The 26773-nt window shown below is 51.6% G+C and overlaps 1 protein-coding gene and 1 pseudogene across 1 annotated transcript in view; one reads left to right on the top strand and one right to left on the bottom strand.

The window, feature by feature from the left end:
- LEXM (lymphocyte expansion molecule) overlaps positions 1 to 22191 on the bottom strand; it is a 28148-nt gene extending 5957 nt beyond the window's left edge. The window contains 11 exon segments of the mRNA XM_032638872.1: positions 7063 to 7196; positions 11684 to 11755; positions 11757 to 11822; positions 12895 to 13057; positions 14264 to 14268; positions 14719 to 14856; positions 14993 to 15130; positions 20054 to 20176; positions 20381 to 20545; positions 21000 to 21084; positions 21938 to 22191. Coding sequence (XP_032494763.1) covers positions 7063 to 7196; positions 11684 to 11755; positions 11757 to 11822; positions 12895 to 13057; positions 14264 to 14268; positions 14719 to 14856; positions 14993 to 15130; positions 20054 to 20176; positions 20381 to 20545; positions 21000 to 21084; positions 21938 to 22191 — 1343 coding nt within the window.
- Positions 8091 to 9840, top strand: LOC116757906 (annotated as a pseudogene).
- Positions 22192 to 26773: the final 4582 nt, after the last annotated feature.

Below are 26773 nucleotides of genomic sequence, written 5' to 3'. Positions count from 1 at the left end.
GAGAATATTTAGGAAGTTGAAAAGCAGATGGAAGAATGGTAACTATGTTAGCATACCCAAGAAAGCTAAATCCTAAAATAGAAGAAGTTAAAGCTAAGAATTCCCTCACTCCAAAAGACCAAGGAATTGGCAGCACTAAGTACCTCTGGAATTGGGAGTGCACCAGAACAAGGATATGGGTTGAATGTCTGTGTAATATCAACTTCCCTCTCCACTCTCTGCAGCCAGATGAATACCCTTCATGAATGAAGAGTGCAGAATTTATTCTCTGGAGACAGAGAGGTTCTCTGTACAGGATGATACCGGGAAGAGTTGATGTCACAAGTATCCTATTTAAAACGGGGAATCAAATGGGAGTTTGATCACTAAATATTGAGATCTCTAAGTTCTTCTCCCCCACGTAACGTTCTGGCAGCCAGGTTTACATCTCTCAGAAGAGCTTTCTCCAGCCAAGGCCGAGAGAAAAAGATCTGACAGCACTGACACTGAAATTCCCCCAGTGAAAACACTCAGCTTGGTCATGCTATGGTGAACCAATGGTCAGCAAGTGCCCCAGAGTCTCTAGTAGGATTTTCAACTAGACATGAGTGCACTGTCAAGGATCACCAGATATTTGAGAAAAATCTCTGATATGGAAGATTGAGGCCAAAACAAACACATGAAAAAAAGAAAAACAGAAGGAGACTATGTCAGGCAAACTTGTTTTAATAATATCTTCAAAGGATAAGAAAGCATTGTATCCATGAAATATGAGCATGTTGTTACTAAAAGGAACATTCAGAAAACAAAAATAACTCTTAGAAATTAAAATATGAACTCAGAAATAAAAAACTCAGCGAATGAATGAGAGAACATTTCTCATCACCTGAAAACAGTCAGCAGCGCAGCAATACTCAGGGCAGAACCAAGCACAGAACAGGTCTTTCAAATGAATCAATCAATGAAAGAGCATATAAGGACATCCTTCTTCCCAACTTATGACTTACCTTCTGTGCCTCGTGGCAAAGTCCTCCTGACCCAAGAGTCCAATTGAGTTGGGGCTTCATGAACAACGAACCTGAGTCCCAGGGAGGATCATGCACCAGCCTGACCATCAGACACCCACAGGCACCTGATGGTTGGCTTCCATTCAGTAGCATTCATAAGCCTTAATTATGCCCAGCCATGTCCTGTAGGGTATAAAGTATTTCCCTTTTACAGATGGGAAAACAGCTCTGGAAGACAAAGGGTGACTCTTGGCTAGAGATGGGTCCACAAGAACCCATAATTGGTGTAGTCTGCCTCAAGAGTTCTTGTCCTTTTTTTAATTTGTTTCTTTCTAATTATAAAAAATAATATATGTTTACTTTGAAAAATTCAAACATTTCAGAAATAGAACAAGGTAGAATGCAAAAGACGCCCCAGGTGTAACCATGGTCAGCAGTCTGGGGCCTAGTCCTCCATGGTGTGTTGTCAAATGCATGTGGCAATGCATTTGTTAATGGGATTTTTAGTCTCCTATTTTTTAATATTCATATGTATTTACTCTTTCAGACAAAGTTTATAATAAATGTATTCAATTCCCCCTACCAACCCCTTACAATTTGATTAAAAATGGCACTAAATGTGTACATCAATGGGGAGAATTACTATTTTTCCAATATTGAGCCTTTCCATCCATGAATCTGGTATTCGCTCCAGTTATTCAGGCCTTCTTTAACATCTTTTAGTAAAGGTTTATATTTTTCTTCATTTATGCCTTGAATATACTTGATTAAGTGTATCCCAATGCATTGTATTGTGTAGCTCATAAGAATGGAATCTTTTTCTTTTTCTCAATTAAGTTTTCTATTTGTTGTGGCTGCAGTATCAAAGGAAACTATTTACACACTTTATTGCACTTGCTTCCTTACTTTGCAGTTTTAAAATGAACTCTCGGGACTTCCCTGGTGGCACAGTGGTAAAGAATCCGTCTGCCAATGGAGGGGACATGGGTTTGATCCCTGGTCTGGGAAGATCCCACATGCCGTGGAGCAACTAAGCCTGCGTGCCACAACTACTGAGCCTGCGTGCTACAACTACTGAAGCCTGCACGCCTAGAGCCTGTACTCCACAACAAGAGAAGCCACCGCAATGAGAAGCTCACGCACAGCAATGAAGAGTAGCCCCTGCTCGCCACAACTAGAGAAAGCCTGCATGCAGTAATGAAGACCCAACGCAGCCAAAAATAAATTATTTTTTTAAAAAAAAGAGTGAATTTAAATAAATAAATAAAATGAACTCTCTTGGATTTCTTTAGGTAAACACACATACCATTATAAATTGTGATGATTTTGCTCTTCTTTACCAATATTTTTATTTCTTGTCTTACTACATTTGTTAGAACCTCCAGAACAATGTTGAATAATGCCACTGATATAGGCATCCCTGTTTTGTTCTTGACTTCATGAGAAACCTTTGGTATTTCACTGTCACATTTAATGTTTTTGGCCTCCTCTTTCAAAGCTCCCACCCTCCCTCAGGGTGAAATGCCCTCCTGTTTCTCCCTGTCTCTATCAAATCTCCATCTTAGTAGTCTTTTCCTTGGATCTTTGACAACAAAGGGTGATTTAAGCCATTGTAGTTTCTCTTCCAGGGTGATGTGCATTTTCAGCCTCTGTAAAGAACTTACCCCTTGTCCCCAATGTTCATTGCAGCACTATTTACAATAGCCAGGTCATGGAAGCAACCTAAGTGTCCATCGACAGATGAATGGATAAAGAAGATGTGGCACATATATACAATGGAATATTACTCAGCCATAAAAAGGAACGAAATTAGGTCATTTGTTGACACGTGGATGGATCTAGAGACTGTCATACAGAGTAAAGTAAGTCAGAAAGCAAAAAACAAATATTGTATATTAACGCATATATGTGGAACCTAGAAAAATGGTACAGATGAACTGGTTTGCAGGGCAGAAGTTGAGACACAGATGTAGAGAACAAATGCATGGACACCAAGGGGGGAAAGTGGCGGGTGGGGAGGTGGTGTGATGAATTGGGAGATTGGGATTGACATGTATACACTGATGTGTATAAAATGGATGACTAATAAAAACTGCTCTATAAAAAACTTAATTAAATAAAATTTAAAAATTAAAAAAGAAAAAAAAAAGAACTTACCCTTGTATTAACAAGACGGAATTCGGCCAAGGCCTAGCAGCGGCTAAGGGCCCAGGAAGCCAGCACTTACAATATACCTACAAAACATCATCCACAGGGCAGGGCACATTTACATGCATTATGTCCTTCAGTCCTTAAAGCAGACTCTACAAGGTGGTTATTTTGTTTACTCTCACTTTTCAGATGAAAGTCTATCTCCAAGTAACATGTCCTAGGTCGCACAGCTGAGTAGTAGACACAGAATTCTAAGCCAGTTTACAAGGGAAATCCTGTAGCACTCACAGGCCTGAGTGTTGGATGTTTTTAACAGTGGTGAAAGGATACATCTGGACCCGAGGGGAAGGCAGATGTGCAGGGGGAGAGAGTTGAGGGTCCAGTGGGGGTGGGGCATCCTTTCCTTCTCTAGAGCCCTTTGCTGAGCAAATAGTATGTAGGATGGGGTTTTGCTGACAGGGTGGCTGGGAGAGGTAGTCCTGCTGGAATCAGAGCGTGGCACTCTTCCCAGCAACACCCCGCCCCCAAATCCTCACAAGGGCACTGGTGTGTGGAAAGGGCCCTGATCTAGGAGGAAAGGACTGGAGTCTAGTCCAGCTCTATCACTACCAGCTGTGTGACCTTGGGCAAGGTGTTCCTCTCTCTGGTCCGGTTGAACAACTGCAAAAGAAGGCTAACCGGGCTTCCCTGGTGGCGCACTGCTTGAGAGTCCCGATGCAGGGGACACGGGTTCGTGCCCTGGTCCGGGAAGATCCCACATGCCGCAGAGCGGCTGGGCCCGTGAGCCATGGCCGCTGAGCCTGCGCATCTGGAGCCTGTGCTCCGCAACGGGAGAGGCCACAAGAGTGAGAGGCCCACATACCGCAAAAAAAAAAAGGCGGCTAACCACCTTGGTTAGAAAAGGCAAGAACATGCTTTTGCACACTAAAAGTGGTCCACATGGCTTTCAGTCAAACAAGGCAGAAGAATCCACTCATTTACCTCTATTCCTTCCTACAATTTGCTAAAAGAACTATAAAGGAATTGTTTTTCAATAGACAAACAAGAAAGGGAGAAGTGTTATCAGGGGACAAGGGTGTTAACATATTTCAGGGAAATGCAATGTGCAGGGAGGCATCAACAGAGCTGAGAGGGCCTAAGAGCAAGCTACTTTCAGAAGGGGAGACAATGAGAAGCTTGCCAGCTCCTGCTGCAAACCCCAGAGAGGTCCAAGAATTGGAGGCACCAGTGTCTCACAAAGCAGGCTCAAGACTGATGATCAAAAACAAGGGGAAAGTTGGACACTCCTCAACACACACACTCCACCCACCCAGCAGGAGACTGGAGGGTTAGTGCTGAGAGAGACTCAGGGTGGGAGACGGTTGGGGGAGCTCAGTGGCAGGTGGGCAGACAGGCACCATAGTGAGCACAGACGGAGTAGGTGGAAGTCCATATACTGACTGCGACCCCCAGCCTCCTTCCCCTAAACACCAGCAACCACACTCACCACTGTCCCCTGCCCCCCAGGATGCAGGATCCTTTTCTAGAGAAGCTGAATGGTCCCACAGAAAGCCCCTAGAAACATTGACTTTGAAGGTGTCCCAGTGGAATGACCAGAGCCTGATCCAATCACTCCCAGTGAAGCCCTACCCAGACTCACAGCATTTCTTAATGCTTTCCTCCCAAATATGATCAAGTGAAAGGAAAAAGGAACTGGGAAGAAGTGGAGACAATTCAGGGAGCAAAAGGAAACTGAAGGAAGACTCACTGTCATCCTTAAATGAAAGAACACACTGCATACGTGGCAGAGCACTGGGGGCTAGTAGAAGAAAAAAAAATACAATGCAAAAGAACTCTCAGAAACTGAAAAACATAAGAGCCAAATTTTCAAAAGGCAAATAGCAGGGTGGAACAAAATTTAGAGAAAGTAGGAGAGAAAAGAAAGAAATAAGAAATAAGGGGAAGGGCTTCCCTGGTGGCGCAGTGGTTAAGAATGCGCCTGCCAATGCAGGAAACACGGGTTCAAGCCCTGGTCCGGGAAGATCCCACATGCTGTGGAGCAACTAAGCCCATGCGCCACAACTACTGAAGCCCGCATGCCTAGAGCCCGCATGCCTAGATGGCAACAAGAGAAGCCATCGCAATGAGAAGCCCATGTACCACAACGAAGAGTAACCCCTGCTCACCACAACTAGAGAAAGCTCGCGTGCAGCAACAAAGACCCAACACAGCCAAAAATTAAAAACCAATTTTTTTTAAATAAGGGAAAAAAGATAAGAAAACTAGAGCATCAAACCAGAATGTCTACCATTCATCTAAAAATAGAACACAGAAGGGAGGAAATCACTAAAGACAAAAACACAAAAAATTTTTCCCAGAATAGAAGGTCCTGAGTTTCCTTAAGGAAGGAACCCATTAAGTACCCAAAGCAGTGGATGAAAATAGACTCACAGTAGACCCATCATCAAGAAATTTCAGTACACGAGGGACAGAGAGAAGATCCTAAAAGCTTCCAGAGAGGAAGGTGCAGGTTGCATACAAAGGACAGGAAACCAAGATGGCATCAAAATTCTTAACAACCATGCTTAAAGGTCGAAGGCAATGGAGCAAAGCCTTCAAAATTCCCAGGGAAAATTATTTCCAGCTTATATTTTACTTCCAGCCAAATTACTGATCAACTGTGCAGAGAGGAAGAAGAATCTTTTTCAGGTATGTAGTCTATCAAAAATGGCACCTCCCATTACCCTTTCTAAGGAATCCACCAAAACAAGAGTGTCAATCAAGAAAGAAGACACATGGGCTTCCCTGGTGGCGCAGTGGTTGAGAGTCCGCCTACTGATGGAGGGGACACGGGTTCGTGCCCCAGTCCGGGAGGATCCCACACGCCGCGGAGCGACTGGGCCCATGAGCCGTGGCTGCTGAGCCTGAGCGTCTGGATCCTGTGCTCTGCAACGGGAGAGGCCACAGCAGTGAGAGGCCCGCATACCACAAAAAAAAAAAAGAAGAAGAAGAAGACACAGGTCCACTTTGATAAAAATATTTAAAAGCTGGGTTTTTTTTTGTTTTTGTTTTTTTTTTACCTCTCACTGCTGTGGCCTCTCCCGTTGCGGAGCACAGGCTCCGGACGCGCAGGCTCAGCAGCCACGGCTCATGGGCCCAGCCGCTCTGCGGCATGTGGGATCTTCCCGGACCGGGGCACGAACCCGTGTCCCCTGCATCGGCAGGCGGACTCTCAACCACTGCGCACCAGGGAAGCCCTAAAAGCTGTTTTTAAATATTTAGATCTGGTCCCCCAGAATCTGGTCCTCATGCTCTCACCAGAATTTCCGATGACAGAATGACAGAATTTCCAGTTCTAAAGTGCATGTTTATTCATATTTTAACGTTTCTGAAGTTGAGATTATACGGCAATTGATGGTATCTTAGGTCAATAAGACACGGCGGCAGCTAACATTTGCAAGCTGTTTTACAGTTAGCCACAGTATTCCATGCACTTTTTTCTTTAGGTTTCACAACAACTTCCTGAGGTGAGTTTTACCAGCCCCGTTTTCAACACCAAGAAGCAGATTCCATGTGGTGATGCCATGCAAGGTAATCCTAGACTGTGTGGGTTGTGGGTGGAGGAGTTAGCCTCGATGGAGTTCCTTTTCTCCTTACCACCAACTTTAGACAGAATATTCCATTTGGGTCTCCACCGTCCCCTGCTCATTGACAGCTGAGGGAAGTGAGGCTCAGAGAGGTTAAGCGATGTGCCCCACCTCACACAGCCAGTAAGCATCAGAGCCAGAATCTGAACTCTTTCCACTACCACAGCTGTTTGCCTGGCACTAGGGGCGGCAGCTGTGCTCCCATGGGAACCAAGCACAAGATGCTGGAGCCCCCAGCCCAGCCCAGAGTAAGCCCCTCTGTGCCCTTGCCCCTCTGCTGGAGCTCCAGTGGCACTCACTGCATGAGCCTGTCCCGGGCTGGGTCCAAGAGGTAGCACTTGGATCCACCCATGAACAGGGACCGGTATCGCTGCCGATGGTCCTTTGTCTCCATCAGCTGGGTGTTGAGGTAGCGACCCACACCCACGGGGTTCTGCACCAGGGAGAAGAGGCAGGACATTAACAAGCTGGATGCCTGGCTTGGAAACTTGATCTCAGGCCCCCTCCCCTCCCTCTAGGCTCCTCCTTACTCCATCTGTTACACAATGAATCATGTTCCACAAAGAGATGTGCAAGCCCTAATCCCCAGGACCTCAGAGTGTGAGTTTATTTGGAAATAGCTGCAGATGTAGTCAATTAAGATGAGCTCATACCGGAGTAGGGTGGGTCCTTAATCCAATGTGACTAGTGTCCTCATAAGCAGAGACATACAGGGGGAAGATGGCCATACAACATGGAGGCAGAGGCTGGAGTGATGCATTTACAAGCCAAGGAGTTCCAAGGATTGCCAGCCACCACCAGCAGCTACAAAGAGGCCAGGAAGGATTCTCCCCTACAGGTTTCAGAGGAAATGCGGTTTTGTCGATACCTGGATTTCAGACTTCTGGCTCCCAAAACTGAGAGAGGATAAATTTCTGTTGTTTTAAGCCATCTAGTCTGTGATACTTTGTTATGGCAGCTTTAGGAAATTAATACACCATCCCACCCAGAAACCTGGGTGGTAGGTACAAGAAGCGCCAGTGGAGAAGTTCAGAGAGGAGATGTAGCCTGTCCAGAGTGACTAGTGAGGGCAGGAGAATGGCAGGACAGGAACCTGCCATTTGTATAGAATCTGTCCCAAGGTCAGACTGGGTCCCCAGGCGAAGACTCTCTCCCCTGGAGGAGGTGCAGGCTGGAGGTGAGAAAAGGAAGAATGTAGGGACCTGATCGTCTGGACCTCACAAGAACCGAGCAGGGCAGGGGGTGTGGGCACACTGGGGGCCAAGGCATCGCTTGGGAGACAAGGAGGTGGAGTGGAAGAGGGAGAGCTGGGGTGTGGACCTGCGGGATGGGGCAGGGGGAGCTTAGTAGGAAGGCAGGTTCCAAGCAAGGTGTTCCCAGGGAAACCAGGAGAAAGCCACAGCTTAAAAATACACAGCTGTTCAGGAGGGCTGCGGCGGCAGGGGGTGGCAGGGCAGGCTGGCACGTCCAGCAGCAGCAGTGTCAGTGTTTGGGCAGCTGTTCGGGGCTGGAGGGGGTAAAGCCAGCAAGGGTGGCCCGACCCCCCCACCCCCGGGAGGCCATCCAGAGGCTTTGGAACACAGAGGAGATGCTAAGTAAGAAGGAAGAATTCCTGGAGAAGAAGATAGAGCAGGAGCTGATGGCCGCCAAGAAGCACGACACCAAAATCAAGCGTGCTGCTCTCTAGGCACTGAAGCGCAAAAAGAGGTATGGAAAGCAGTTGGTACAGATCAACGGCACGCTGTCAACCATCGAGTTCCAGCGAGAGGCCCTGGAGAATGCCAACACCAGCACCAAGGTGCTCAAGAACGTGGGCTATGCCACCAAGGCCATGAAGGCTGCCCACGACAACATGGACGTCGATAAAGCTGATGAGTTAACGCAGGACATTGCTGACCAGCAGGAATTGCAGAAGAAACTTCAACAGCTATTTCAAAATCTGTAGGGTTTGGAGAAGAGTTTGACGAGGAGGTGCTCGTGACAGAATTAGAAGAACTAGAACAGGAGGAACTAGACAAGAATATGCTGGAAATCAGTGGACCGGAAACAGTCCCTCTACCAAATGTTCCCTCTATATCCCTACCAACAAAACCCACCAAGAAGAAGGAAGAGGAAGACGACGATGTGAAGGAATTGGAGACCTGGGCTGGATCCAGTGCGGGCTGGGCCCGGTCTGATGGCCTGCGCGGCGGGCAGGCGCGTGCGTGTGCAGGGCAGGCAGGTTCCATCACTCTCGATTCTTCCTCCCAAGCAGTAGGGCAGCATCACTGCTCACTCTGCATAGCATGGTCTGCACCCAGCGGGACAAGCAAGGGGCGGGGGAGGTGCCTGCTGTTTATAATGTTGACTTTCTGTAAAATAAACTGTATTTGCAAATCCAACATTGAGCTTCTGGACTCCACTGACTCCACTGCTGAACCTCAATGGATAGGGTCAACCATTTGCAGTTGAAATGACCTGAAAATGTAGCCTCTGTCCTTTTAAGTCAGCTGACTTGTCACACATCTCTTTGTAAGACTTGTATGGTACTGGCAGGAGTTGTTTTGTATTTTTTTGATAAATTTATTTATTTTGTTTAATTATTTTTGGCTGTGTTGGGTCTTCGTTGCTGCACCCAGGCTTTCTCTAGTTGCGGCGAGCGGGGGCTACTCTTTGTTGCAGTGTGCGGGCTTCTCATTGCGGTGGTTTCTCTCGTTGCAGAGCATGGGCTCTAGGCACGCAGGCTTCAGTAGTTGCAGCACGCGGGCTCAGTAGTTGTGACACACGGGCTTAGTTGCTCCGCGGCATGTGGGATCTTCCCGGACCAGGAATCGAACCCGTGTCCCCTGCCTTGGCAGGCAGATTCTCAACCACTGCGCCACCAGGGAAGCCCAGGAGTTGTTTTTTAAAAGCCATAAGCTTTTCCTTATCCTTAGCTGTAATAATGCATCTGATTTTGGTTTCCTTGAGAGCTGTATTTCTGTCTATCACCTGTGTACTGGCTCCTGTGTTTCCCACTCTGGCCCACTCCTCACTCCCACTCCCCTGATCTTTTTGGAGTTTGTGACATTGATTTGAAACGGATGGTGTTCTCTTGAGAGCGCGTGAGATTGTTAGAGTTAAGTCCCAGCTATGCATTTTTCTAACGTAGCTCTAAGGTCCTTGTTGCTGTTTGTGATAACTGATAGATAACGCATACATTTATAATAAGATGAAACTATGGTTTGCACTATTAAATATCTCAATTAATTAAAAAAAAAAAACAGCTGTTCAAAACCAGGCAAAACTAACCTGCACTGCTGGAAGCTAGGAGAGGAGCCACCTGACGGGGCGGGAGGTTGGGGGGTGGCCCTGGGGTGCTGGAAACGTGCCCTTCAACCCTCTGGGGGGTGGTTACATGGTGAGTCCATTTTGTGACAATTCATGGAGCTCTTCACTTAGGACTCATGCTCCCTTCTGTATGGTTATTAGACCCCAGTAAAAGGTGGGCTTAAAAAATGAAGGACAGGAATGAGAAACGGAATGAGGCTGATGCCCAGTGCCATCTGGTGCGTGAAGAAGGCAGGCACAGGAGGCAAGAGCTTAGCTGTCTTATACGAACACCAACACACCGAAGATTACCTCATATATGGGGGATGGCTGCCTCTGGGGAGGGGGAGGAGAGGGGAGGGGAGGGGAGGGGAGGGGAGGAGAGGGTAGGGGAGGAGAGGGTAGGGGGAGGAGAGGGTAGGGGAGGAGAGGGGAGGGGGAGGAGAAGGTAGGGGAGGAGAGGGTAGGGGGAGGAGAGGGTAGGGGGAGGAGAGGGGAGGGGGAGGAGAGGGGAGGGAGGAGAGGGGAGGGGAGGAGAGAGGAGGGGAGGAGAGGGGAGGGGGAGGAGAGGGTAGGGGAGGAGAGGGTAGGGGGAGGAGAGGGGAGGGGGAGGAGAGGGGAGGGGAGGAGAGGGGAGGGGGAGGAGAGGGGAGGGGGAGGAGAGGGGAGGGGGAGAAGAGGGGAGAAGAGGAGAGGGGAGGGGGAGGAGAGGGGAGGGGAGGAGAAGGGAGGGGGAGGAGAGGGGAGGGGAGGAGAGGGGAGGGGAGGAGAGGGGAGGGGAGGAGAGGGGAGGGGGAGGAGAGGGGAGGGGAGGAGAGGGGAGGGGAAGAGAGGGGAGGGGGAGGAGGGGGAGGGGAGGAGAGGGGAGGGGGAGGAGAGGGGAGGGGAGGAGAGGGGAGGGGGAGGAGAGGGGAGGGGGAGGAGAGGGGAGGGGGAGGAGAAGGGAGGGAGAGGAGAGGGGAGGGGGAGGAGAGGGGAGGGGGAGGAGAGGGGAGGGGGAGGAGAGGGGAGGGGGAGGAGAGGGGAGGGGGAGGAGAGGGGAGGGGGAGGAGAGGGGAGGGGGAGGAGAAGGGAGGGGAGGAGAGGGGAGGGGGAGGAGAGGGGAGGGAGAGGAGAGGGGAGGGGGAGGAGAGGGGAGGGGGAGGAGAGGGTCCTTGCTCAACCAGAGATGAGAAATGGGTCAACTCCCTGAGCTGCCCCTGAGGCCTCAAGACAAATATGCAAGAGAATGGAGGGAGCATTTCCCTAGAAAATAAGAGGGTGGGATGGCTCTGGGTGATGTCCATTAGCACAGTGGTTCTCAAACTTGTCCCTGGAACAGCAGGATCAGCATCACCTGAGAACTCATTAGAAATGCAAGTTCCCAGGCCCCACCCCAGGCTTACTGAATCAGAAGGTCTGGCATGGGGCAAGCCCTCCAGGTGAGGCTGATGCCCGCTCAAGTTTGAAAAACCACTGCCTGAGAGAAATGAGACTGTGGAGTGGGTGTTAGTCCCTGGTAGAAAAAAAAGAGGTGGGATGGGCTCCCTCAGAGCATCAGTTCCCAGGCGGAAGGAGAACTTGGGGCTGCCTGTAGAATTAGGAGAGTGTTCCCTGCTTCTCGCTGTGTATCCCCTACCCAGACGCACTCACCCAGGTTCCCAGAACCATCGGGGAGGCCTTTATGCCTATCTGCTTGGGAGACAGCAGGAACGCCCAGCAGGAACGGTGGTTGGTTGATGTGTTTGCATTCCTTCTCTGGAGGAAGCCACATACTGGGACCAGACATGGCCTAGAGGTGAGGAACCAAGGCTGAAAGCTTGGCGAGGTCTGGCGGTGGTCAGCCTGGGGCCAGGTCTGATGAGGGCTCTGGGCGGCTGACCTCACCCCCCTGGCAGCCATGAGACTTGAGCCAAGGATGGTAGGAGGTACCTGGCCACCTCCCAACTTACCAGGAGCCCATCCTCTGGGGGTGAAGGTGCCCTGCGGTACTCTCATGGCCCCTGCCACCCACTCTATGCCCACCCATCAGCCTGAAACCTCTTTCCAGGTTCCCAAGGGCTCTCCCGGTCTGGCAGGGTCCAGAGAGGTGCTCTAGACCCCAGTCTGAGGAGCAGAAGCCACACGGACTTTGCAGCTAAATGAGCTGGGCTCCAATCTTGGCTCCTCCCCCTTGCTGGGAGCCTGGGCAAATCCCTTCCTATCTCTGGGCCTCAGTTTCCTTTCATGAAATGCAAAAGACAATCCCTCCCTCCAGGGGGCTGAAATGTGCCCTCCCCAGAGCAGGTATTCAGGAAATGTTGGTACCCTCTTTCATTCCTCTGGACACGCCCACCTTCCCAAGCCCTTAGCAGCTCCCTCCCTGGGGGGCAGAACCTGCTTGGGGGTCGACTAATGTCCAGAGCCTACTCAGATGACTGGCTGCCGAGCCCCCAGAAAGGAGCCCACCGCTCCCCTAAACAGAACCGGTGTGCGGCCTTCTGTCAGCCAGACCCCTTATTCACACTTGGTCCCGCTCCAGTTTTCCCCTCACCCTCTCTGCAGGGGAGGGAGGGGCAGAGATCAATGACCACTGGGCACTTCCTGGGTGCCAGGCTCCATGCTATAGGCTCTAGTACTAACCTCAATGAATTCTCACAGCCACCTGGTCATGCTCACGGAACAAGCGTGTAAACCAAAGCTCAGAGAGTGACAGACACTGATCCAACGTGACTAGTAAGTACAATACCAGGATTGGGAACCAGGTGAGTCTGGTACCCAAGGGTGAGCTTTCGGCTGAAATAGCCACTTCCACCCCACCCTGCCCCCGCAGGAAAGCCCCCTTCCAAGAGAAGAAGGAAGGAAGGCCATAGGGGCACAGTGACTAGTTTTGGGGGACACTGGCTAAATGTGGCCCAATAAATTCTTTCTGGAGGGGCTTCCGGGTTGCGGGGAACTTTTGAAAAAACTCCACGCTTCTTATTGTGACATGAGTTAAGTTCTTCCACGAAGCTCTTGAAATTCATCAGTTCCCTGGGCCGTTTTTTTCTGAGAAACAGAGGAGGAAAAAGAATATGTTATGTCAGGAAAAGCAAGAGCTGCGATGCTGGACCCGTACCACAATCAGAGACAAGCAGTGGTCCAATGAGGCATCACTCTCCCCCATGCCTGCCACTGTCCCATGGCCAGGCCAGTCCACCCTGACCTGGGCGACAGAGACGAAGCCCCCCAGCCAGGGGTGGGGTCAGTCTGATGGGGTCTCTAACAGCCCCTCCTCCGTGCGGTGCCCTGCAGCCCAGCTTGCCTTCATCCATTTCTTCTTTCTTTCACTTGTTTCGTGGACATTTACTGAGTCAGGCACTGTTCTAAGTAGGAAGGAGTGATAGTCCAAATATTTAAAAACCAGTGTGACGGGGGAACACTCAGGATTCTTAGGGCAGCAAAACTACTCTGTATGATACTATAATGGTGGATACATGTTATTATATATTTGCCCAAACCCATTGAATGTACAACACCAAGAGTGAGCCCTAATGTAAACCATGGACTTTCGGCAATAATAATGTGTCAATGTAGATTCACTGATTGTAAGAAATGTTCCCCTCTGGTGCTGATTACTGATAGTGGGGGCCTGGGCATGTAGCGGGGACAGAAGGAACATGAGAACCCTGTACTTTCTGCTCAATTTTGCTGTGAACCTAAAACTGCTCTTTAAAATGTCTATTTTTTAGATAACACAAAATAATATCCTGAGGCCTGGGCATTGGCTCTAGGGCCTACGGGAGTGTCTGAGGCCCCTGCTATGCTGACAGGACACCTTAGTAGCTGGTCATGGGGAGGCCTGGGAAGACCCAGGGAGGAGCCAGGTTGCAGGGCTCATTCAGTGGCTATTTACCAGCTGGTCCCAAAGAATTTCAACATTTCACCACCCCTAATTCCTAGCGCTCCTGTTGCCTTTACCACAGCACCCACTCCCTGCTAACATTCTATATTGTTTTCACTTGCGATTGTGTTTCTTTTTGCACTAGAAAGTAAGCACTTACTAGAAAGTAAGCACCACTGGGGCAGGTTCCCCTGCACTTAGACGATTACCTGGCCCAAGGCACACATGAGGGAAGGCACAGTAGAGGCAAAATAAACAGTTAGACAAACACTTAAGTCCAATTACTATGAAAGCAAAGCCCACGGTGCTAGGGATCACACAACAGGAATTTGACTGGTGCAGGAAAGGGGGGCATCAAGCTAAAATTCTACCTCATCTTCCCCTCCCAGCCCTCCAGTTCTCTGCCACTAACCCAGTCAGCTTAGCTGGGTCTGAGATGGCTGGGAAGTGTCTCCCAAACAGCAGGACACCCAGGCCTGCAGCATCTAGGTCCCTGCAGGCCTGGCAGCCTGTCTCCTATCCAGGCCTGGTACTGGGGCCCCCTGCACCTCCCCTGCAATTCGTGCTGGTACAGAGGAGAGGGGACTGGAGGTGAAGCCAGACAGATGCCGTGGGGTTCAATCCCGGCTCTGCCCCTACCAGCTGCGTGGCTAGCCTCAGTCTCCTCCTCTAACACAGGGCGCCTTACCCTGTCCTAGCTGGGAGCAGGGAGTGAGCAGGCTACGGGAAGAGTCCTGCGCAGAGCCTGGCACACAGGGTGCTGTGGATAGGTGAGGCCTGTTGTCCTGCCAGGGAAGGCATAGCCCGCCTGGGTACAGACCTGCACAGAGTAATGTCCATAAGGCTGAAGCTTGCTTTGTTCACCAGAGAAAGTGTCATAGAGGCCACGGGTGCCCATGGATCATGCCAGGTACGCCTCGATGCCACTTTTGAAGGTGTAGGTGCCCAGTGCCAGACTGCTCCCCTGGAACAGAGCACAGAGGACAATCCCTGCAGGTCCATCACCCCTTGGGGCCTCGGTTTCCCCATCTGCCCTGGAGTCCCCCCCCGCCCAGGTCTGTGCAGCAAGGTGGGTGAGGCCTGGCCAGGGTAGGGGATACCTGATGAGCCAAGGGGGGCGGTTTGTTTGTCATCCTGCACATGAGGCCCTTGGAATGAGGCCAGTTCCAGGCACTGTCCTCCAGCTTCGTGTATGGGTTGCCCTTCTCCCCATAATTTCCAGGGCCTGGATAGTAGTTCTGGGGGCGAGAGGGAGGGACATAAAAGCTGTTAGTCCCACGCCTTGTGCTGCTGAGTGCACCTGAGGAAGAGATGCCCTCCAGAGGGTAACGGGATTTTCAGAGTCCCTGTGTGTTAACTGCCCCCCAAAACACACAGCACTGTGGGCCTGTGAGCCTCTGCCACTGCTCAGACCTTCAGTTCCAAGTTCAGACTTCACTGGGGCCCCACTGGTCTGTCCAGCTTATCCCTCACTGTTCCCTTCCTGCATCTGACGCTTCAGCCAAAGTGAGGTCCTTGCTGGCCCCCACACCTATGCCGTTCCGGCAACCTCCTCGCCTTTGCTTGCGTGTGCCATTACTGCCACCCAAAATGCCTTTCCCGCCTTCTTGGCCTTGGAAAGTTCTTCTAATCCTGTGAAGCCAGCTCGAACGTCATCTCTCCTGGGAATGAAGCCTTCCTTCCCTGATCACCCCAGACAGCTGCTTGCTTTGGTGGTCTCGGAAATCCCAACCACTACACCCCTGTGTTATAGCCCTACGTTTACATGAATGGGTTTCCCACTGTGCTGTGAACAGTGCTGTGACCTGGAGGGATCTGGAGTCCTGGGTTCGAATCCTGACTCCACTGCTTCCTATCTGAGTGACGTTGGGCATGCCACTTACTCCTTAGCCCCATGGCCCACATTTCAAGCACAGGGATAGTAGAACTTTCTTCCAAGGTAATGAGAATGATATGAAATAACATCTATAAAGCTTCCTGCACATGCCCAGCCCATAGTGGGTGCCAACACCTAATAAATCAGGGTGGGGTGGCTGTCTTGGTGGGGCAGGGTAGGAGAGAAAGAGGTAGGAGAGGTTGAGAACTGTGGCTGGAATGAGAATCTGGAGCCTCGACTGCCAGGGTCGGAAATATGGCCTTTGTAGGTGGAATGAGAAGAGCCACCCTGCAGTATAGGTGGGTGAGTGGGTAGCCATCGTTGGGTCAAGACCCGGCAGGATGTTTTCTGCTGCTTTGCACCTTTTAGCCACACGGGATCGCTGCCACTCCACATATGGCTCAGCCCTGCCTACCTCCAGTCCCTGGAACTTCCCAGGAAGCAGCCCAGAACCAGGCCTGGCAGAGAGGGTGGGTAGTCAGGCCGTGGCAGGCATCAGATTCATTCACCCTCAGAGGAACCAGAATGCACATTGCCTCCTTCCAGGGCCCAGGGTTTCCAGGTACGTTCAGGAGAAAAGCCCCAAAGTAGGAAGGTGGGTCTCAACATCACGTGCTGGCTGCTTTACTAGGCTTAATATCTTGGTCCTAGAGACATCCTGATGAGATCAGATCAGTGCCACTTGCAATCAATAGATGGGGAAACTGAGTCTCAGAGAGGCAAGCCTTGTGTCCAAGGTCCCACCTCCAGAAAGGGGCAGCACAAGGGCTCTAACTTCAAAATCCATGCCTGATCCTCTGAGCTTCTACTGTTTCCCAGGCACTGTGCAGGCACCAGAGGTGGGAGAGAAATAAGCACCACAGTGTCTAGGGAGACCTCAGAAGCGAGGGTTATAACAAGGGGGTGGAGCTGCTGATCCCGGAGCTCACAGACCAGGAGGAGCCTAGTGCCGGCACTCTGTCGGCAAAGCCTCATCTCTCCCTTCAAACCTTCAGGTTCAGAGGTGCAGCAACACACCTGGGCTGATGTGAATACCCCTGACTTTAACTAGAATGTTATGTTTCAGGGTTTCTGGGACGCAGGCAGGAGTGCTTAATTCTGGGGGAAGTGGGAATTGTCATTTACAAGATTTTCTTTTAGGTGGACCTTGAAGAAAGAGTCATCTTCCCAGAAGATGAAGGGGTGGGACAGGTGTCCCAGGTAGAGGGAGCCATAGGAGCACCTTTGAGACAGTTGGGAAAGGTATACTGGGAAGAGAATGGGAAGGGCATCCAGACTTGATTCTGGGGCATGAGGACACTTAGGAAGGCGACTGGGGCAATAGTAGGTGACCAGGAAATCAGTCCTGGGGGCGCCCCTGGGCAGGGGGAGTGTGGCTTGGGCTTGCGCAGAGGTCAAGGGGATGGAAGGAGGAGGACGGGAGACAGAAGCACAGACCCCCGTGACTACAGGGGAACAAGGTGCCCATGGGCTTCTGGCTCTGGCCGCTGGGCGGTGCCATTGCCCAGGAAGAGCAGGCCTGTGGGAGATGCTGACATGGCAGGAGGGGGGCATGAAGAGTTTGAGGAGCCCAGAGGACCCCGGGGTGGGGATCTGAAGCCATGTGCATGGAGCCTGGCTGCGCAAGAGAGAACACCCCACAGAGGGTGCTGGGGGAGGGCAGGGCCTGGGAAACAGAAGCCATGGAGGGGGGCTGGCGAAGGAGCTCCAAGGACACACAGTCCAGTGTCCCCACAGCCAAGGGAGGGCAGAGCGTACTAGGAGGAGGATGGAGGCAGAGTCCAGTGCCAGCACAGAAGGCACTGGCTTTGCAGGGGTGTGCTTCAACAGCCCATCTGCTCTGGGGAAGGATTCACAGGACCCAAAGCAGGCACCCACAGCTTTGGCACTGGCACTGCAGAGGCCCCCATGGAGAAGTCAGCACCCTGCACAGGTGGCATTTGTAGGCCTGTCCCACCCACACTGGGGGGACAACTGGAGGGACCAGAGGCCAGAGGAGGCCATCAGGTTCTCAGCCCAGAGCAAGATGACAGCTGAGAAAGTCAGGCCTTGGATGTGAGCTCTCCCGGGGCTGCCTTCTGCCCACTGGGGCAGTGCCACCTCCTTGAACTTTCTGTCCAGCCTTGAGCCCAGGAGAGTGGCTTGGGGAAATCCCGCAGGGCCCAGTGAGGTTACTGCAGGAGCAGATGTGGGGACCAGAGAGGAGAAGAGACAGCTGGAATGGAGGGACAGGCCGTGGGACCTTCACCCTGCTCAGCCAACCCTTGCAGATGCTCCAGCGCTGGGGACCGGGCACAGGAGGAAACAGACAGCATCTGATTTGTTCCCCCAACTCCTCTGCCTTCAGTGGGGCTGGGCTCTGCCATTAGATCCTGTCCTCCACAGATGGTCAAGGAACCAACCAAGTGAGCCCAGCCTACGGGTCAAGTGCAGTTGTTATGTGTGGACACCTTGGACTCAATCCTGCCTCTGCCGCTTAGCAGCTCTGTGACCTTGGGCAGTCACTTAACCTCTCTGTGCTCGTTTTCTGTCTGTAAGTGGCGATGATAGTGCCTGCTTCACAGGGCTGTGGTGAGGAGTACAGTCATTAGTTCACTCATGTGCTTAGAACAGTGCCTGGCGCATGGCAAGTGCTGCATGGAGTGTCGGCTATTATTACTTTAGACTTGAAGGAAATCACTCATTTTTCAGGGCCTCCAGGCAGCCCCTCCCCCCACACTGCAGTTACAGCTTCTGAACCTGAGGGTGCACGTACACGTCCCCTGAACGTGGCAAGGAGTAATTCCCAGGCTCCACAGAAGGCTTCACAGCGGTGAGGTGTGGAGGAAAGGCCCTGGCTTGGGGTTTGCCCATTCGGTCCACTGGGGCAAGATGTTTATCCTCTCTGAGCCTCCAGGGCCTCATCTGGAGTGGTTATAAAAAATTAGAGTGTTTTGGAGAACCAGTACTTAGTAGGCAGGCATGGGCTTAGTCCACAAAGACTTATCACGTGCCTACTATGTGCCAGGCGCTGCTAGGACCTGGGGATTCTGCAGTGAACCAACCGGGCAGATGTGGTCCACCCTTGGGGGCTGCTGTGCGCTGGGGGAGAGACACTGGACCCACAGCCACAAGCGGAGCTCCTGGGAAAGGGAGATGGCACCTCATGGGGTCAGGTCAGACCTCGGAGCTGAGAGCTGAGGGATGAGCAGGGGGTCCTTAGGTGAAGGGGCCGCTGGGGGCGGAATGGCACTTCTGGTAGAGGGGAGAGCAGGGGCAAAGCACAGGACGAGTGCTTTGCCTCACTTTGAGGAGTGAGGAGGGCAAGGCTGTCCAGCCCAGGGAGCGTGAGGGGCAGGGGAGGAGGAGTGGCACTGGCAGCGTGGGTGTGACTCCCGCCTTTGCCCGCATGACCCTATGGAGCCTGAACCCCACTCATCCCGACCCACACCGATGCCACGGCAGCCCTCCCGCCACCCCCACCTCTCACCACAGTCACCTCCCATCTGGATGCCTCCGATCCCCTCCCCCACAAGCATGTCACTCAGTACCCCCCCACACAGAGCAAAACCCTCCTCCGCTGTCCACCCACAGCACCTGGAATCAAACCCAAGGCCCTCACCTTGCCAGAAGGGCCTCATGTCCTGGTCCTCACCCCTCTGCTCTTGCCTCCTCCCCCCTCACTCACAGATGCCGTGAGTCTCCATTGCTCACCTACCACAGGTTTTGCTCGAACACCACCTCCTCCCAGAGGTCTCCCCTGACTACCCTATAAATGGCACCTCATCGTTCGCCATCTCTCCCTGTCTCATTTTACCCCATGGCCCTCATTATATGTGATTTGTTTCTCTGTACCATTGTTTCTACCACTAGGACCACAGCTCCATGAGGGCAGGGACCTTGTCTTCATCACTGCTGGATCCCCAGGGCCTGGAACATTACGTGGCACTAGAGGGCGCTCAACCATTATTTACTGGATGGCTGGATGGCTATAGATATGGAGGAGTTTGTTGAGCACCTAATGTATGCATGGCTCTGTGCCACGGACTCAAAGATGAACAGACCCACCCCTGCCGGCAGGGAGCTCCTTGTCTGGTGGAGGAGACACAGAAACCTACGACAGCCAGTGGGCTGAAAGCTGTGGCACTGGAAAGCAGAGGGGCTGTGGGGTCCCAGAGGGGAGACTGGCCAAGCCTGGGAAGAAGAACGGTAGGAGAAAGGGTGCTTCCAGCCCCACCCAGTCTGCATGCTCTTCAGACAGAGCAGAGGGTAGGAGGGATCCCACTCCGTGTATGAGAACACCTACCCCAATGAGTCCTCGGAAGCGAACCTCTCCGGAGCTGAGCAGCCCCCGGGTGCTGTCCCGTTTCTCCTACAACTCTTCTAAGAAGTCTTTGGAGTTGTAGGAGCCAGGCCCCAGCTCTTCCTTCTGCCCCAAGAGAAGAGAGCAGAGGTGAAAACTTTACACTTGGGAGTGTCCACGCGGGCAGGAGCCCAGGCGAGGATGTGTTCCTTAAGGGATGAGCTCTACCTGGGCCTGGGAGGACACTGCAGGCCACCCTGGGGGCAGGCAGGACCAGGCAGGAGCACCTGGCACCAGCGGTAGGGCAGGGTGGGGCCCCAGGGGCCTCACCTGCTGCCGTTTCTCTTTCAGCATGGCCCGGTACTGGAAGTGGGGCAGCTGTGTCAGCCGGGTGGCTTCCTGGGCCTTGGCACAGCCTGTGCCCACCTCCTTCTTCAACTTCTTGATGCTGAAGCAGGTCTCCTTGTAGCCATAGGTCCCAGGTCCTATGTGGGACTGAGTCAGAGCACAGTCCGAGTGAGGCCAGCCACACCCACCAGTCCACCCACAGAGCAAGTCCTTGCCAAGCTGTCACCCTGACCTGGGAGTGGACAGGCAATACCCCTCTGGGGGCCCCTCCCCCAGCCCCGAGCCTGGCCCTCAAGGTGCAACCATGACGTCCTCTGTCACTGGCCCCCTTACACTTCAGAGAGGGCCCGCAGCCGGTCTGTGCAAGAGCTGCAAGTGGAGCCCAGGTCTCTGTGAATCTGACCCATGCTGTTTTCACTACAGTCCTGCGTTTATCAAACTCACTGAGGCCCCAGCTCTGAGTCAAGCTCTGAGCTGTGGGCTGAGGGCACGGAGGGGTGTGAGGCATGTCCCTTACAGATCAGCTCATCTGTCATGGGGAGGGACTCGGGGGGGCAGTGGCCAGACCACGTGGGAGACTCGGGAAGCTATGCAAACTCACCACGTCCACAGAGTAAACCCTGGAGTACGGGGCCTCCCTGAAGGCGCTGAACTTCTGGTTGGGATAGACAGCGGAGACGTCAAACCTGGGAGGGACAGATGCCCAGTGAGAGGCACCCAGCCCTGATGAGGGCAGTTCTGGGTGGTGGGGAAGTTGGCATCCCACGGGAGGTGACTTTGGAGCTGGCCCATGAAGGATGAGCAGGGCTGCTGCCTCCTCAGGGTCTTCGCCCTTCCAGGTTCCCTCTCCCTAGATTCCACCCTTGTCTGGTCCCCTAACCCGCTGCTGGGAACCTTTACTCAAAATCACCTTCTCAGTGCAACCACCAGCTGCACCACCCCCTGCACTCACAGGCTCCCCCTCCCCACTTCCTTTTTCTCCATAGCCCTCATCATTAGCCAACATTTTATATCTTTTTCTTTTTTTGTTTATTATCCACTCCCACCACCCCTCCCATATGAAGGCAAGCTCATGAGCAAGGGCTTTGCTGTTTTGTTCACTATTTTATCCCCAGATGCTAGAACTGTACCTGGAACATAGTAGGTGATATATATACATATCACCTATCACATATATATATATATATATATATATATATAAATATACACCACCTATGATATGATACATATATCATAGGTGGTATATATATATATATATATATGATATACACACGATATATGTCATATGTATGAAGGAAGAAAGACACCTGGGCTGAAATCCTACCCATAACTTTTGGGCTGAGTGACCTACTATGGGCCAGGCCACTCGGCCTCTCTGAGCAGCACATAGTAGGTGCTTCTGAAATGATTTTAAATAACTTAATAACGGTGGTAAAAGACTCTGGGCCGGGAAGTGCGGCAGGCAGGAGAGGTATAGAAAGTCCCGCCCCCACCCCTCACTGCCAGCCCTACGCCCCACCCCACCCCCACCACCCCCACCCGCCCCTCGAGGGAGCCCGTGAACCAGTTGGTGGCCGTGGCGCTGGCCCGCCTGCCGCGGCAAGGTCCTCGCGGAACTCGACTGTGGGACTTTTCCGCACCCGCCGGCAGGCCAGACCGGCTTCTGCCACCGCCGCCACCGCTGCCACGGCAACCCAGGCCTTGCGATTTGTGATCGCCACAGACCTGTGCGCTGCGTGTTTGCCCGCGCTGCGCCCCTGCAGGCGCGCCCGCAGGGTCCCTGACTTTTCCATTCGGCTATGCACATTTTCATTGCTGCCTTGCCAGACATCCTTCCCCGAGCCCGGCAGATTTAATGGCCCCTCGCGGTGGTTACTGTGGATGCCATTTGGTCGGGTTTTAGAATCATTTGTTGAGGAACCGTTTCCGATTTCTTGCTTTATGGCAGAGCCCCGCGCAGGGCCTGGTGGAGCGCAAAGGCCTCTTGATGTTCACCTTATGCTGGTGGGACCAGTGAGACACACAGAAACGGCTCGACTTAGGCAAAGGGCATTCCATTCCTTCTCCACTCTGGGGAGGGGAGGAGGAGAAAGAGGGAACGGGCAAGGGGGGCCAGAGCGTGGAGGGCAGGAATAAGGTGGTCAGGAGAGAGGTAGGGTTGCAGGGATGGTGTCAGGACTCATTCCTCCCCCAGTTACCTGGACACCCACTCTGGGCAGACATTGTGCAGGGTGCCTGGGACCCAGATATGGTCCCTTCCTGGAGAGTCTAGTGGGGGAAACAATGACTACACAGTGTGACCAGGTCAGTGTGATAGGGAGGCCTCTGACCCAGACTGTGGGTGTGTAAGTCAGGGAAGGCTTCCTGGAGGAGGAGAATTCCAAACTCAACATTGAAGAGTGTGTGTGGCTTGCTAGGTAAAGAAAGGGGTTGAGGGTATGTGCCCCCAACAGGGCATGGTCAGCTCTCTCCTCTCATCCTCCCTTATCTCCCACCAATGCCCCACAGTCATGCTACAGACTGTCTAATATCATCTCCCACGATTGCCTTTGATCCCTCCAAGGGTTTTAGGCTAAGGTAGGGCAAAGGGCCATACGCCATTTGACGATGACAAGACTGAAACCAGAGAGAAACAGGACCTTCCCGGGGGGGTCCTGCCTCCAGCCTGTGGTGGAAATGGATTACCAGGACAGTGGCTCTTCTTCCAGGCCCCACCCAATATCCTTTTGACATCCCAATATAGCATTTAAGCCATGAGCTAGACTCACGGGCCCTAGGCTGGCAGGCACATGGTCGCGGTTGGCAGAGCATCCACCCTGCACTGCTGAGCTGAAGGTGAGCGGCATCAGGCCTTGGGAACACACACAGAACAGTCACCCCAGGTCATCCAAGCATGGACTTTGCCCCTTCCCAACCATGTGACCTTGGGCAAGTCATTTCCTTCTCCGATTCTCAACTTTCTTACCCATAAAATAAATCCCGTAATCTCTTTATCTCCAGACTGCTGTGGAGATTAAATGAGCTAATTTAGGTATGCTCCTGGAACATAGCAGAAGCACAAGAGGTCATTCCCAGCCCTTGGAAAGGGACCTTACAGAAGGTCCAGGGGCAGAGATTGTGTGTCATTCACTCCTGGTGCAGTACGTGGCACATAGTATATGCTCAGCAAATATTTGTTGAATGACAAGTGAATGAATAAATGAATCTAACCCAACTTCCCAGTAATGCATAAATCTTCAAAGAGAATCATGTTCGAATCCTGGCCCTGCTGCTTCCTAGCTGGTGGCCTTGGGCAAGTCACCCTCGCTAAGCTTCAATTTCCTTGTCTGTGACATGTGACTGCAGTCTCCTGGTGGAGCTGTTTTGAGGAGTGAGTGACATGTGACTGTGTCCACTACCACATCCTATGTGCTGGGGAGGCCCTGCAACCAGCCCCAGGGCTGCTCAGGTGTTCTCAGGCCCAGCCCTGCCTGGGGCTGCTTTGCTTCTCTCGCAGCATGAGAGCCTTGGCTCTGGGACTTATGGAGGAATAACCACAGGATATAGGCCAAGGTTCACTGGGCTGGGAGTTCCGGCTGCCAGGCAGCTCAGAACAGGCCAGAGTGAGTCAGCTCTGCAGCAAGGCAGCCTGCTCTAATCAGCCCAAAGCCTTCCCATCACAGCAACTTACCGATCACAGCAATTAACTCTCTCTTGTAGGTACGATTGCAATCCTCTCCAACCCCTATTATACAGAAGAGGAAACTAAGGATCAGACAGAGAGAGTAACTTGCCCTGGTCACATCTAGTGAGCATCACACAGCAGATACAAAGCTCATAACTAAGTCTGCAAGAGTTTCTAACCCATCCTCTAGAGCCATCTATTATGTCAATAAAGTCAAATCAAGTTTCTTAGCCAGGATTCAGGCCTCTGTGATGGGGCTATGGCTGCTGCCTTATGTCCTCATCTGCTGTCATCTCTTCCCCATGCTCTGTAAGCTGCAGCCATATGGGGCTACTCTCCCTAGGCATACCCTGCCCTGGCAAAGCTCTAGCGTTTTCATGTGCCTTTCCTGCTGCTGAAATGCACCAGCAACCTAACCTCCCCATCCAACTCCTACTAATCTTCTCCGAGTCAGATCAAAAGCCAAAGCCACCCATTAGGATGGCCATTATAAAAACAAACAAACAAAACAGAAACAAATTACAAGTGTTGGTAAGGATATAGAGAAATTGGAACACTTGTGTATTGTTGGTGGGAATATAAAATGGTGCAGCTCCTGTGGAAAAAAAAGTGTAGCAGTTTTTCAAAAAAATAAACATAGAATTACCATATGACCCAGCAATTCCACTTCTGGGCATACAGCTAAAAGAAGTGAAAGCAGGGACTCAAACAGATATCTGTACACCCATGTTCATAGCAGCATCGTTCCCAACAGCTAAAATGTGGAAACAACCCAAATGTCCACTGATGAATGAATGGATAAACAAAATGTGGTATATACATACAATGGAATATTATTTAACCTTAAAAAGGAAGGAAATTTTGACACAAGTTACTACATGGATGAACCTTGACATTATGCTAAGTGAAATAAGCCAGACACAAAAGAATAAGTATTGTATCATTATTCCACTCATATGAGATATATAAAGTAGTCAAATTCACAGAGACAGAAACCAGAACGATGGTTGCCAGGGCTAGGGGAAGGAGGGCATGGAGAGTTGTTTAATGGGTACAAAGTTTCAGTTTGGGAAGATGAAAATGTTCTGGTGATGGATGGTAGTGATGGTTGCACAATGTGAATATACTTAATGCTACTGAACTGTACAGTTAAAATGGTAAATTTTATGTAAAGTATATGTTATGACAATAAAAAGGGGGGAAAAAAGCCGAACTCCCTGGAAATCTGTCTCTGATCCTCCCCAGCAGGTCAAGAGCCCAAGTTTCATCTCACGATCACCAGCAATTTATAGGAACAAGTTTTAATTAAAAGTTATTAAATTTTACATTTAAAATTACAGGTGAGGGATTTCCCTAGTGGCGCAGTGGTTAAGAATCCGCCTGCCGATGCAGGGGACACGGGTTCGATCCCTGGTCCAGGAAGATCCCACAGGCCGTGGAGCAACTAAGCCCATGCGCCACAACTACTGAGCCCACAAGCCACAACTACTGAAGCCCGCGCACCTAGAGCCCGTGCTCCACAACAAGAGAAGCCACCGCAATGAGCAGCCCGCGCACCGCAACGAAAAGTAGCCCCTGCTCCCCGCAACTAGAGAAAGCCCGCGCACAGCAAGGAAGACCCAATGCAGCCATAAATAAACAAACAAACAAACAAATAAATAAATAAAATAAAATCACAAGTGAAAAATATCTCCAGAATGTTGTTTTAATTTACCTTTTTATTGCTCAAGTCAAATATTTTTTCCAAGTTTACAAATTGGCTCTATTTCCTCTTCTGAAAATGCTGGTGTGTTTTTCAAGAAGATAAAGCAACAGGGTCTCAGGAGTCCAGCCCCAGATGGAATGAGGGGTGGGAGGGACTCAGAAGTTCAGACCTGGGACTTCCTTGGTGGTCCAATGGGTAAGACTCTGTTATCCCAATGCAGGGGGCCAAGGGTTCCATCCCTGGTGGGGGAACTAGATCCCGCATGCATGCTGCAACTGAGAAGTCCACATGCCGCAACTAAAAAAAAAAAAAAAAACCCACATGCTGCAACTAACACCAGCACAGCCTAAATAAATAAATACATATTTTAAAAAAGAAGAAGTTCAGGGGCTTCCCTGGTGGCTCAGTGGTTGAGAATCTGCCTGCTAATGCAGGGGACATGGGTTCGAGCCCCGGTCTGGGAGGATCCCACATGCCGCGGAGCAACTAGGCCCGTGCGCCACAACTACTGAGCCTGCGCGTCTGGAGCCTGTGCTCCGCAACAGGAGAGGCCGCGATAGTGAGAGGCCCGCGCACCGCGATGAAGAGTGGCCCCCGCTCGCCGCAACTAGAGAAAGCCCTCGCACAGAAACGAAGATGCAACACACAAAAAATAAGTAAATTAATAAACTCCTACCCCCAACATCTTCTTTAAAAAAAAAAAAAAAAAAAAGAAGTTCAGACCTGCTACAAAATCCAAGTCCTGGAGGACTAGCAGCTTTGCGTCAGGGAGCACAGCCCAATCTTCTGGAGGATAGGGGACTGATGCCAGGCCTGGGGGAAGGCTGGCAAGAGCAAGACAACTGGGCCACAGGTGGAACGCAGACTGAGTGGGAGCTGCTAGTTATCCAGAGTGATTAGAACCAGCACCTGGAGCCCCGTCTTTCCACTGGGGCCGACTGCAGGGCAGAGAGGAGGCAGAGAAATCCCAAGCGGGTAAGCCTGCTAAATAGTGGCCAAAGGAAGA

Source organism: Phocoena sinus, chromosome 1 (genome assembly GCF_008692025.1).
Source record: "Phocoena sinus isolate mPhoSin1 chromosome 1, mPhoSin1.pri, whole genome shotgun sequence".
Lineage (NCBI taxonomy): Eukaryota > Metazoa > Chordata > Mammalia > Artiodactyla > Phocoenidae > Phocoena > Phocoena sinus.
Note: the sequence above shows the minus strand (reverse complement) of the source record. Positions and strands in the feature narration are given on the sequence as shown.